Raw genomic sequence first — 12317 nt, 5'->3', positions numbered from 1 at the left:
TATTGTTTTCACTTAATTTCAGCTCCTGACGATATCTGGCTGAGCTGATTCATCTGGCTGAAAATATCTCAATATAATGTCTGAAGAATATTGCGATAAATTTTGGAAGAATATTTTGCGCATTTCATTCGATTTTTTGTCATTTGTATCCCTTTAAGAAGTTTTGACGCATTCAATTTAAAATAGAAAAATCTTAAAGACGTAAAAACGATTATTATTCCAGATAAAAGAGATTCAATTTGCTCTTATGTCAACGTATCAAAAGTGCGTGTCATACTACTTGACAACGCATTTTTTTAATCAATCGCAAAAGGAAATATTGCTTGCAAATGTCAATCTATTCCCACTCAATATTATTTAAACATTAAAATACAATTCAATTTAGCACTTAAATTGAACAGTATTTATAATTGTTGCCATATCTTTTTTAGTTCCGATTTGAAAATATTTCATGCTTGTTAGAAACAAAAAAGGCAATGAAATATTTTTTTAAACATTATTGTGTAAGTGTCGTCTAATAGACATTCATTGTTCGTAAACAATAGCTATAGCTGCAACTACCGTCTCGTGTCTGGTCTGCGCAAAACAAAAACAACAAATACGGACTATGACCAAAAAGTAAACACCATAAATTCCGAACCGAATCGAACCTTTTTTTAACTATCCCATTTCTTGACGGCACGCAGAGTTTTTTTTTTCTTTTCTTTTCGAATTTTGCGTGTGTTCGATATGATGACAAAAAAATAGAGAAAAATGCGTTTCGGTTTTTATTAGACAATTTATTGCTTTACGCAATGACGCCTTGTTTGCACCATTTCCAGACAACGATCATCTAGTGACAAAGGAATCGAAGAGAAACAGAAGAAATACCATTAATTTACCTCTTAATTGATCTTTTTATTTGGCTGCTAATTTGTCTCCAATTTTATGACGAAAAAAAGGACATTTGCTTGTTTTTGAAATGGTTTCGAATGGAATTCATTTGATGCGAGGTGAACATTCGTTATAATAAGATTGCGGTTGTAAAATCATTAATCAAAGCAACACAAGTGGTTAGATGTGCAGAGAGAAAAGCTGCGATTATCGAAAAACAACTTTCGATCGTTCGTGCACCGTCGCTACTTTGCTTTTAATTTTTATTCCATTTGATTGAGTTTGTGCTTTGGATCAAAGCTGATCATCAATCAAATTGCCAATTACATCGTCTTTCTTTTATGTCGAAGACTATAAAATCCGCCGTTATCGCCACTACACTTACGCAAAAAAAAAAGATAAATAAAAACAAGCAAGCAGATAGGCTTGATTCAAGCCAATTTTAATTTCAAAGCAAACATCATAAAACTGATCAATTTCGATTAATCAATGGAATCGTTTTACGACAAATCATTTTTCAAATCGTACGCATTCATGCAGAATTAAAAAAAAGCAAAATAAAAATAGACTTCTAAATGGTTTATCGCCCGAATTGGACACTTTTTTATCTCACCACCTAAAGTATCAATTTAATGCTATTATTGGATTTGATGGCACCTTTGGCACACAAAGGTGAAATCTATATACATGTTTGCACGTCGAAAAGATTGAAACAAATGATAAACGACATGGAACATTTTGAGAGAGAAAAAGGAGAATCAGATCAAATGTAAGAGGAGTTGTCGAAATTCACGAATCAAATTAAAAAAAAAAGAATGAATTGTAGACAGTAACAAAAGGCCCATTTTTTACCTACTGCACGGAATGTGTGAGGCAGCCAATGGCATGACAGAATTTTCAAATAAAGCACGATCAATGCTACCTGCTGTGCAAAACAAAGATGAGGAGTCTATCGATGTTTCATTGTTTCTGGTCGACTGGCAGGATTGAGCCTTTACTTGGTGCCATTCGATCATCATAAAAAAGAATGATGCAAGTGAGTCACAGCCACTCGAAGGAAATAAATTGGCGACACTCAATTCACAAGTGTCAACGGGGAAACAAAAACTGATTTTTTTTCCTTATCTCAACGAACTGATGATTCAAACGAAAAAAAAAGTCAAATAGATAAAGACAAACCATTCCGAACCAAACACCAATATCCCAAAATGAAAATTATGTAACCAAATAAATCGAAGCCAATCCCATTTTCCAGCAATCATGCAATGGATCTATGCAAATGTGTCAGAACAACAGAAATGCCACACCGCATCAAAAAGTGTTCGAATGCAAGGCGACGGCGGTATAACAGAAAGAAAAGAGTCGATCATTTTTGTCGTTATACTCATCATTACAATCATCATCAATGTACGCGTATCCATCTGGTTTAACGTGGCTTGTATTGATGGGGCCGGCGCCAAAACACTTTCATTATTATGCATTCCTTTCATTTGTTTTCTCTCTTTCTCTCTTCTCTTCTCTCCTTCTCGATGCAAATGCATTCACAACGATTCCTCTCACATTTTATTCTCGTCTTTGTTTCTCGTCCGTCGAATTGTATTAGCCGAAACGGTAGAGATTGTTCTTGTAAAAGAGATACATTACATCGCTGTTCATATTCTCGCTTTGAAGACATTCTAACAAAATGAAAGCGGAACGAAAAACTCGCGTACGGCATCCAATACATCGAAAAACAAAAACAAAAAAAAAAAAACAAAAGAAGAGAGAATGAAAGATTAAAAATAACATTGAAAACATCTTTGTTCGATGTTGATGCCGCGCTACATATTTTGTTTGCTCTATCCATTTATATTGGACCATCGATCGCGCCTTATTTTATAGCGTTTTCGCTTTTCGTTTGTTTTTCTTTCATCTCCGTATATCTCTACTAGCTAATTTGATATCCAATAAAATTATTCGTTCCATAAATGCGGGTGTTTTTTTTTGTTTTAGTTCAATTTGTGGCTCGTTTTTTTTTGTACAGAAACGAGAAAACTGCATTTTATCGAAGTAAAACAATCTTGAAGTTCATGTCGCTGGGTTCGTACTTTACTCGAACGGAATCGAACCGAGAGTAAGATGTGTATTTGGAAAATTTGGTGTGCAAATTGAGAACGACGTTTGTTTGCGCAATGAAGGTATGAGGAAATTGAAATTAGACAACATTCTTGTAGCTCCACTTGATTTTCTTGAATTTTATTCAATACTTCGGCTCAATCCATTAATCCAAGTCACATGTAAATTTATCTTATTGTTGTAATGCGCGGCCCAACACCACAAAATGCAGAGGAGTCAAATGAAACTGATTTCCATAAAGAAAAAGAGAACAGAAAAAAAAGACCGAAACGCCAGCAATAAGAAGATCAACAGCAGCAGCAGCATCAACAGCAGCAGCAATAACGACAGCGACTCATACATTTGTTACGTATAGACATTTCGATGTTGACTCCAATTGATCGATTTCGTCGTACAGTTTTCGGCATTTCAAATAGACGACTCTTTGAAGCATTAGTGCGACACTAGTTCAAGCGCGTTCATTTGATTTGTATTGGAATGCCGTAATGTTGTTGTTTCCATTCACTCTTCAACCCATCTCAGGTTAAGACCGATTTGTCATTAAATGAGAGAATGAAAAGGATCAAAGTCAATTCCGACCCAAATGACACTCTTTCAGTGTCGCCTGGTCATTAAAAAATTTGTTTAATGCGCTCTCCGAACGAAAATCAATGGTGATCATTTGCCCATTGATTCGTGTGGCGTTTTCGGAACAAAAAGAAAGAAAGATTCCGAAGATTCAAGTAAAGGATGTGAAATTTATTGCTTAATTTTCATTTGATATAACCAGAAAAGTGCATTATATAAATGAATTTCAAACACTTTACGATCGCATAAAATCAATGGCCAACAAAGAATGCGTCATCGCGTAACAATTTGACGGAGCTAAAAAGAGAAAAAGACAGCGAAAAGGAAGTGGATTCGGTCCAATCTCCCTTTTTATAAGCTTGTGTCTTATGGCGATCGAATCGTAATCGAATGCACCAAAGTATTTTCAGTCATAAAATTTGCATTTTTTTTCAACATTGTCTTACTCTCTTCATGTTTCTTCCTTTCTCTCTTTTGGTTCGAAAAACTTGGCATTCGAAAAATCTGCTTTTGAGTTCTTTTGCTTTCATTTAAATTGATTTTCCTTTGATTTGGTTAATCGATTTCCTTTCATCCGCCGACGTTTTTTTTCTTCCAATGTTCTCGGCGGTGTAAATGATGCCACCGGCTGAATATTACGCAATGATTTCTTCCCAACCAGTGGAATTAATTGATCATTATTTTAAAATGAAATTTAATGCGGAAGCAACTTATTTAATATTTTTAAAAGTTAACGGTAACTTTCAAGCAAAAGAAAAAAATTGGAATTGTCTTGATTATTGTTTTTATTTTTTCGTGCACATTTCAAATGAACATAAAATTGAATTCAATCGAAATTCGCGCGCACAAAATTTTTATGTTTTCCTGCTTGATTTGGGTTCAATATTGATATTTGTCTGGTGATAAAAATCTTTTCGAGATGTCGTTAAATGTTCGACGAAATGAAATTTGCATAAAAATCACGTTTGCTGACAGCAACGCATTTAAAAATTGTAGCCGCTGCTGATGCGTGTAAAAAAAAGACTACCGTAGTAAACTTGATTGAATATACATAAAGAAGACGAAATGGCATCACAACAGTAAACGGCGAAACGTACAAAAGTTTGCATAGAATCAAAAAAAGAAGAAGAGAAACGTCATCCTCAAAAAAAGTCTCAAAAAAACCACAAAGTAAACCCATCAACATTCGACAGCACACACCAAATTAATTTATTGGAATTTATATTTATTTCGGAATTGATCACCATCGCATTCACTACCATCAATCGGGTTTATATATGCTTGCGCGCGTGAGCGCCTTCGCAACACAATCATCATCAGCAGAGACTGAGTGAAAAGAAGACGAGTAGATAGATTTGTACTTAAAAGAGAAGCAAAAAAAGACGTTGCAAACGCGCACACGTTCCATAAGGAATGCCAATTTTTTGAATTCGAACGAAAGAGGCAAAAAGTCTGTTCATTTGTTGCCGACACGAAAGCGGGCATAAGATACAAACAAATTTATTGTGTTGCGTCGAAAACCCATATAACGCATCACTTTGACCGTATTTTATTCGTACTTTTGTTAGTTTTTTTTTTTTTTGTTTTGTTTCACTTCTTCGGTTCTTCTTTTTGGTTTTTCATGAATATTGTTGTTTCCATTTTACATTCGTTCATCCTGCGCGCACAGTCTTTATTTTCACTCACTCATTCACACACTGGGACAGATAGATACATCGACACATTGCATAAAATGAAATGCGCTTGCGCTGCGAAACACAAAATTCGCATTAAGCAAAAAGCATTTGTTAATGTATTTTTAATAATTTTATACTTTTCATACAAAAATTTATTTGACTCGGTGAAGCAACGATTCGGCTATCTTCTTCTTCTCCATCTGTTTTCGCCTTGGTTTCACGCTTTGCTTTCTTCGGACAGTACAACGAGGATGAATGTACGTTGTGGCATGTTGTGTTACTTACATATTTCAACTCAATTTATAAATATTATTTACTTTTTGCTAGTCAACACATTGTTTTGACTGTTTTTGGGTGATTATCGGAAATATGCACAAAAACAAATACGATGAATCTTTTTTTTGTTCTTGTCGTCTTTTAAACTTTCTATCTCTCTGTGCGAATCGATCTTATTCGTTCACATTTAACAAACAGATTAATAACACCGTATTTATCAATTAACCGCGATCAATAATCGAATAAAAAAAAATATCTTTCAATGTAATATTTATATCTAAAATCCATTATTAACTTCTAATGGATTCTACAGCTAGGCATTAAATCAAGTTGGTTAATTGAAATATCATTTTTATAAATATATAATATATGTATTATATTTTGCAAAGAAGTGTTAGTGATTTCGTTAGCATACGGACTAGTGGGGTCGTGGACGATGTTTGGCACAATGAATTCATCACACATTTGAATATATAAAAAAAATGAACTGAGCGCGGCTTCTTTAATCGCTTACTCAATCATCAATTCAGAACCTGCGCTATAAGCCATTTTTTTCTTGCCGTAATTAATGACCAATAAATCATTTTAAATTCATACGATTGTTTGGTGTGGTGTTCATTCTTTTTCGTTTTTTTAATGTGGCAAATGAAAGGAAGACGGAACGAAGGCATGTCAAACATAAAACCACAAAACTTACTCACATCGACGACGCACCGTAAACGAAGCCACGATGACCAGAAGACGACAAAACCAACGAAACGATAAGTGATTTAAGCGAGAGAGAGAGAGAGAGGAAGAAAAGAGTTGCTCTTAGCAAACGTCGGCACTTATAAGCTTGTGGCAGCGTCAATTGAATTAAAATGAAAAATTAACCAATCGTCGAAATACCGCGTACAACTCAAGGAAATAGACGCTGGAGCTCCGACCATTTATTTAGTTTTTTTTTTTTGATTCATTTGAAGCAGGTACGAGTGATTGCCGCACGCGATTCTTTGTTTACGTACATTTTCACGGCAAAGTAATTTTTCTCTGGCTTTTCATTAATTCCGTGATATATATTACAGCATGAATTATTGTGTATCGTATTTTTCCACCATCAATCACACCGTCTTTTGATTGATTTCGATAAACTAGGCCAGTGAATTTTAAATTTGTACAAAACATACTCATTTTATATATCAAATGATAGATCACGATTTATTTGCACAAAAATTCAACAACAACAATTAAAAAAAAAATTAATGAGCATCATTTATATGCAGAACAAATAGATTGTAGAAAAAAAACTTATCTATTTTTTTGGAATTTAAATATGAAGTAAATGATCGCATCAAATAATAATCTCATTTAATGTTAAATATCATTCATTTGACAAAATGTTTGACTCACTCAGATCAGGCGGTAGTGAAAAAAATGAATGCCGTCGGCCGGCGATAAAGTGTATGTGTATGTGAAAACGTATATGTAGCGTTATCGCAACACTCGATGATTGTACGTGACGAGAGAGTGAGAGAGAGCGATCGCAAAAAAGCGAAGAAAGTTAATTGAAATTAAAACCAGATTTCGGAACCGACTGAGTAAATTTAGAACTGATTACACATGTCTTTTCTATCCCTGAGTGATATCATGCGAAATAAAAAAAGCACATGAACTTCAGTTTTAACTTGAGCACATTTCGTTACAGTATTTTTTCTTGTCCTTTTAAAATGTAAAGCAGCAAAAAAAGAGAACACAAAATATAAATAAGACAACAATAACAGCAAAAAAGTCCCGCGCTGATTAAAATGGTGCGCATGTGAGAAACATTGCGTTTTCCATATGACACCAGCTGCAGTACAAATTAATTGCCTTTTCGCAAAATGAATGACAATAAGCACGTAATGGAATTGTTGGTTTTTATCAAATAAAAAAAGGTATTATTATGATTTTAACGTCGTGTATTTGCATTCATTTTCTGTAATGACGTTAATTTGCGCATTGGCTGCTCGATAAAAAAAAGTCGAAGAAAAACAATATGAAATCAACGTTGCGTAAACGAGGTAATCAGCCATTGAGACACATTTTGTTTGTAATAAACACATATTATACGGAAAATAACTACAATGTGAATCTTCATTATATGCCATCCGTTAATTTACGTTTGATAATTATTGTTCTTTCACGATTTTTTGTTTGTTTTTTTTTCTACCACCAATTTGTTATCACAATCACAATTGTCATTAAAAACGAAATGGCCATTTCCATATTCCATTGAGCTCACTTATGGTATTTTGTTATAATTTTCGTTTGTTTGTAAGAAGCCAATTGAATTGAAAAAAAAAAAAAACAAAAGCAGTCGAGCTTAACAAGAACAGCGTCGAAATTCAAGCGTTTGGCTAGCATACGGGCATTTTGTATGCATATTTGAAAATAAAATAGATAAAAATGTAGACAAAAACCAAGAAATGACATGAAAACATGAACAACAATTACAATCCATGCCTATTCGTAGATTGATACGGTAACAAATTATAAATAATAATGCACAAAATATTTGCCGTGTCAGCGAATAGAACATAATTGCCAGTGGCAATAATTCACATTGAATTTTTCAAATGTTGGTTCCAATTCACGAAGTTTGATGTAAAAAAAAAATTGATGGTGGTATGGGGGCGGCTATTTGTTCAAGCAAAATTATGAACGAAAGGCACGTGCTATTTTCGTTTCGACCCCGTTTAATTGACACATGTTTAACCGCAAAAAAAAACGTTCGTGCGTTTGGTGAGAATTTTGCGCACCAATGGAAACAATAGTCCTTCAAGTTACCTATAAACAATTTCACCATAGAACACACTAATCGTCACAGTTCAATGCGATCGATCTTTCTTCGAAGCATAAGGAATACGCTTTGCATTTTACACAGAGGAAAGAATTTTTGTTATCGAAAAAGCGGGCGGAAGTATTCTTTGTCATGTTTTATTTATACGATTGATAATAAAGTAATTTCCAATTACATCAAGGTTTTCATGAATAATTCCATTTGTTTTGACAAAAACGAAAAAAGAGACAAACACTAGTCACATTTTGGATTTGTATGTTTTTTGTGCTTGGAAATGGTGTATTATGTATATCATTAGCGCCCGCAACTGATAATAACCAAGCCTTGCTATTGGTCATACAGACGTTTCTTTTCTTCTTTACAACTGATAACAAAACACACTTCGAAATAGCGATAATTTTGATTGTTATGCTTGTACTTTTGTGGGTTTTCTATTTTTTTTTTTTTTTAAATCAACAAGAACTTTATCACTCAACAGTAGTTAAAAACGAATATTTCAGCAATCACATTGTTTTTTTTTTGTTGTCGTAGCAAATGCGATTTTTTTCGAATTCTTATCACTTCATTCCAAGAGATATTCATTTTTTTCATGTTAGAGTGAGACTGAAAGTCCATCTTGTGTGTATTTTTTTTCGCATTCTCAACATCCTTTTTTCGGAACGCGTTCGATAACGCTTATCGTAGAACAAACCGTCGAATCGGACATATGAATCTGCAAGAAAAGACACAACGCTCTAGTGCTTATTATTACGTCGGAATAGAATCAACCACAATTTCGATATTTGTCTGCTCCATTTCAATGAAACCAAGTTTCTGAATAAAAAAAAAACAAGAACAAATCATATAAAAAAACATACACACACATAACAAATGAGATGTGAGTTATTTACGAGAAATTTGACTTGTTTTTTTTTTCGTGAAATAGAAAAATTACGCTTCGAAGTGAAATACAAATCTCTTTTTAAAATAATTAATAAATATCCGATTGCTGTGTGAAGAAAATCCATCTATTTTTATAAATTTATTTATAAAACTAATTTTTCTAATTTTCAACTCTTTTTTCTTTGTTTCGTTTTACAGATGAAACCGGAAAGTGCCTCTATTTGTTGAGTTTAACAGAGAAATATATAAATATCAGTTTAAAAAATCTGCTGTGAATAGAAAAAGAAACTGAATCATAGAAAAATCGTGAGACTGAAAATTTTGTGTTTAAAAAAAACAAGATAAAAGGAAAGAAACATTCGTTTTTCTGTTTGAATTTCGAAAATTTTGTGCGATTGAATTGTTCCCAATATTTGTGTAAAATGTTTCATTCGCCAACCACATACTCCGATATGACAGCGAGCGTTGGAAATGTATCTGGTTATCATCACCATCATCATCAAGCAGCAAATTCAAATTCACCAGTGTATGTTCCATCAAATCGGCCATTGCAGCATAGCCAATATGCGAGCCACGGTACAACATTTGGTCATGCAGCTGCCGCTGCGGCCGCCACTCCAAACGGATGGCAAACAGAGAATTTCTCAACACACAACCCACTCGCTCCACAATTTTACGCACAAAATTCTTTAATGATGTCCGGATGGAGACCATACGATCCGCGAATGATGCAAAGCACATCACCGTACGACAGTGCAATGGATTTTACATTTGGCGAAGGACGTGAATGCGTTAATTGTGGTGCAATTTCAACACCATTGTGGCGTCGAGACGGTACCGGACATTATTTATGCAATGCCTGCGGTCTCTATCATAAAATGAACGGCATGAATCGTCCCCTCATCAAACCTAGCAAACGTCTCGTAAGCGTAAGTTTGTCTTTGTTTTTCTTAAATTCTTATTCGAATTGTATGTGCATACACTGACGACATCTGTTCGAGCACCTTGAAAATAAAATCAGTGATGACACAAACCATCACATCCATATTTGTCCAAGCTAAACGCTTTTCTTTCCACTTTTGTATATTTAGACAGCAACCCGGCGGCTTGGGCTTTGTTGTACGAATTGTGGTACGCGTACAACAACACTATGGCGACGCAACAACGAAGGTGAACCCGTGTGTAATGCATGCGGCTTATACTTTAAATTGCATGGTATAAATAGGCCGCTTGCCATGCGAAAGGATGGAATTCAAACGCGTAAACGTAAACCGAAGAAAAATGGGAGTGGCAATTCTGCCGTTGAACTCGGTCTCAGTAAAAAAGACGACAAAGAAGGTAACAATTCATTCGATATCTTCTACACATAACACACACAACTTTAAATTATTATTTTTTCTTTTCATTTGCTTTTCTTACAAACTTGCCTGACTTGTTTTTCAACTCAGATTCTTCATTGTGTTTTTCATTGTTGGTAAAAAATTGTTGATTTTCATATGTGTGTGTCTTTTTTTTCGTGTTGTTTCAGATATTAAATCGAGCCTAACTCAGAACGAACCAATGCATCAATTGCATTCAGAGCGGAATCTTCATTCGAAAGGCGTCCTACAACATTCACCAACACACCATTTATCATCGAGTACACCAACATCACGTTCGCTAAGTTCATCGTCGACTTCATCGGCATCGATCGTTCATCATCATCCATACAGCATGCATTCAACATCGACCACAAATTCACCGAGCACACACACAAATGCACCGTCAAATCATTCGTTGATTGGACAAACAGTGATCCCATCAAAATATGACTTTGCACACAATACATCATCATCGTCATTGCACAACTCTCAAACATCCACCGCTAATTTGAGCAGCAATTTAACCAACAGCAATTACATACATTCATCGAACAATTTACAATCACCACTCTCGTATAGCAATGTTAAATCGGAGTCAAATACTGGCTCGAACTTTGATTACATGAATAGTTGCTTGCAAAATGGATACTTCAATAGTTCATACGGTACGATCACAAGTTCAGCATCGGCAACACATCCTGTATCAGATCTATCAAGTTACCATCACATTCAAGCAGCAAAATTGATGGCCACTTCTTAAGATATTTGTGGTTCTTTTCTTTGATTTGTTTCATTTGAAAAATGATTCCGTTGTTGGGATTTTTTTTATGTTTTTGAACGCCGATACAATCGAATCGGTTTATAAGATGCAATGATCATATAACTATAAATAGTTTAGACATTAAGCCTATATATATAAATTAATGAGGAGCGCAATTAGACTTTTTTAGCTTAAGATTTGATGTTATTTCTCCTGTTTTATAATTGCAATTTGTTTCCGTTTAAAGAAAAGATCTAATTAACATGGAAAATTGTTCGAAACAAAATATTTACAGACGGTTTTGAGCTGATTGTGTATACACTTGAATGGAATGCATTTTGCTAATTATTATGCACTTGACTGTTTTGACTAAAGATATGCAGAGTCAAACAACAGAGGAGAATGAAAAATACGTAAATTTGATGATATTTATAACTATTAAACATGACGTAAAGAGAAATGATCATCAGTTAATCAATATTAACGCATAGTTTTAAGTTATTTTTATAAGTTTGAAGTCATAATGATGAATAGGTTAACGATTCGATCTGGATGCGATATAATGACTTCATTTATCATACACAAAATGTGCAAAATGGAAGCAAAGTCCATTCTTGTCCATTGAACTTATCAGAAACGCCATAGTTGAATTCCAAATAAAAATGTGCACAAAGGCGCTTTGTTTTGCTGGTGACAAAGGCGATGTAGAATATATTTCTTTAGACCATAAGTGTTGTTCGTAAGCAAGAAATAAACATAATTATGGTAAACTCTTTAATATCATGCATTAATATATCGCACACACTAATTTAATGACAAATATTTTATTTAATTGGCTATTTTCATTCACATTCATTCTTATAAAGTGTAAAGAATATAAAAAAAAAACTGAAAAATTGAAATAAAAATACCGAATTAGACATATTTAAAAAAAAACACTATCTCGATTAAATCATTTTAAAATCCAAAAATTGTTTAAGACCACATTT

At 34.0% G+C, this 12317-nt stretch overlaps 1 protein-coding gene across 2 annotated transcripts in view; it reads left to right on the top strand.

Moving 5' to 3' along the window:
• LOC116339458 (GATA-binding factor A-like) overlaps positions 1 to 12186 on the top strand; it is a 13737-nt gene extending 1551 nt beyond the window's left edge. Inside the window, exons 1-4 of one of the 2 annotated variants that reach the window (XM_031765345.1) lie at positions 9087 to 9202; positions 9406 to 10136; positions 10299 to 10545; positions 10736 to 12186. In XM_031765345.1, coding sequence (XP_031621205.1) covers positions 9630 to 10136; positions 10299 to 10545; positions 10736 to 11328 — 1347 coding nt within the window. In that variant the 5' untranslated portion in view covers positions 9087 to 9202; positions 9406 to 9629 and the 3' untranslated portion in view covers positions 11329 to 12186. Of the gene's footprint in view, positions 1 to 9086; positions 9203 to 9405; positions 10137 to 10298; positions 10546 to 10735 lie in introns of those variants that run through there. The other variant, XM_031765344.1, reaches the window with a different exon arrangement.
• The last annotated feature ends 131 nt before the right edge of the window (positions 12187 to 12317 follow it).

The sequence above is a fragment of the Contarinia nasturtii genome, unplaced genomic scaffold (genome assembly GCF_009176525.2).
Source record: "Contarinia nasturtii isolate CC-2019 unplaced genomic scaffold, AAFC_CNas_1.1 Cnas_scaffold_533, whole genome shotgun sequence".
Taxonomy (NCBI): Eukaryota; Metazoa; Arthropoda; class Insecta; order Diptera; family Cecidomyiidae; genus Contarinia; species Contarinia nasturtii.
The sequence above is the reverse complement of the archived record's forward strand: the minus strand, read 5'-3'. Positions and strand labels throughout refer to the sequence as shown.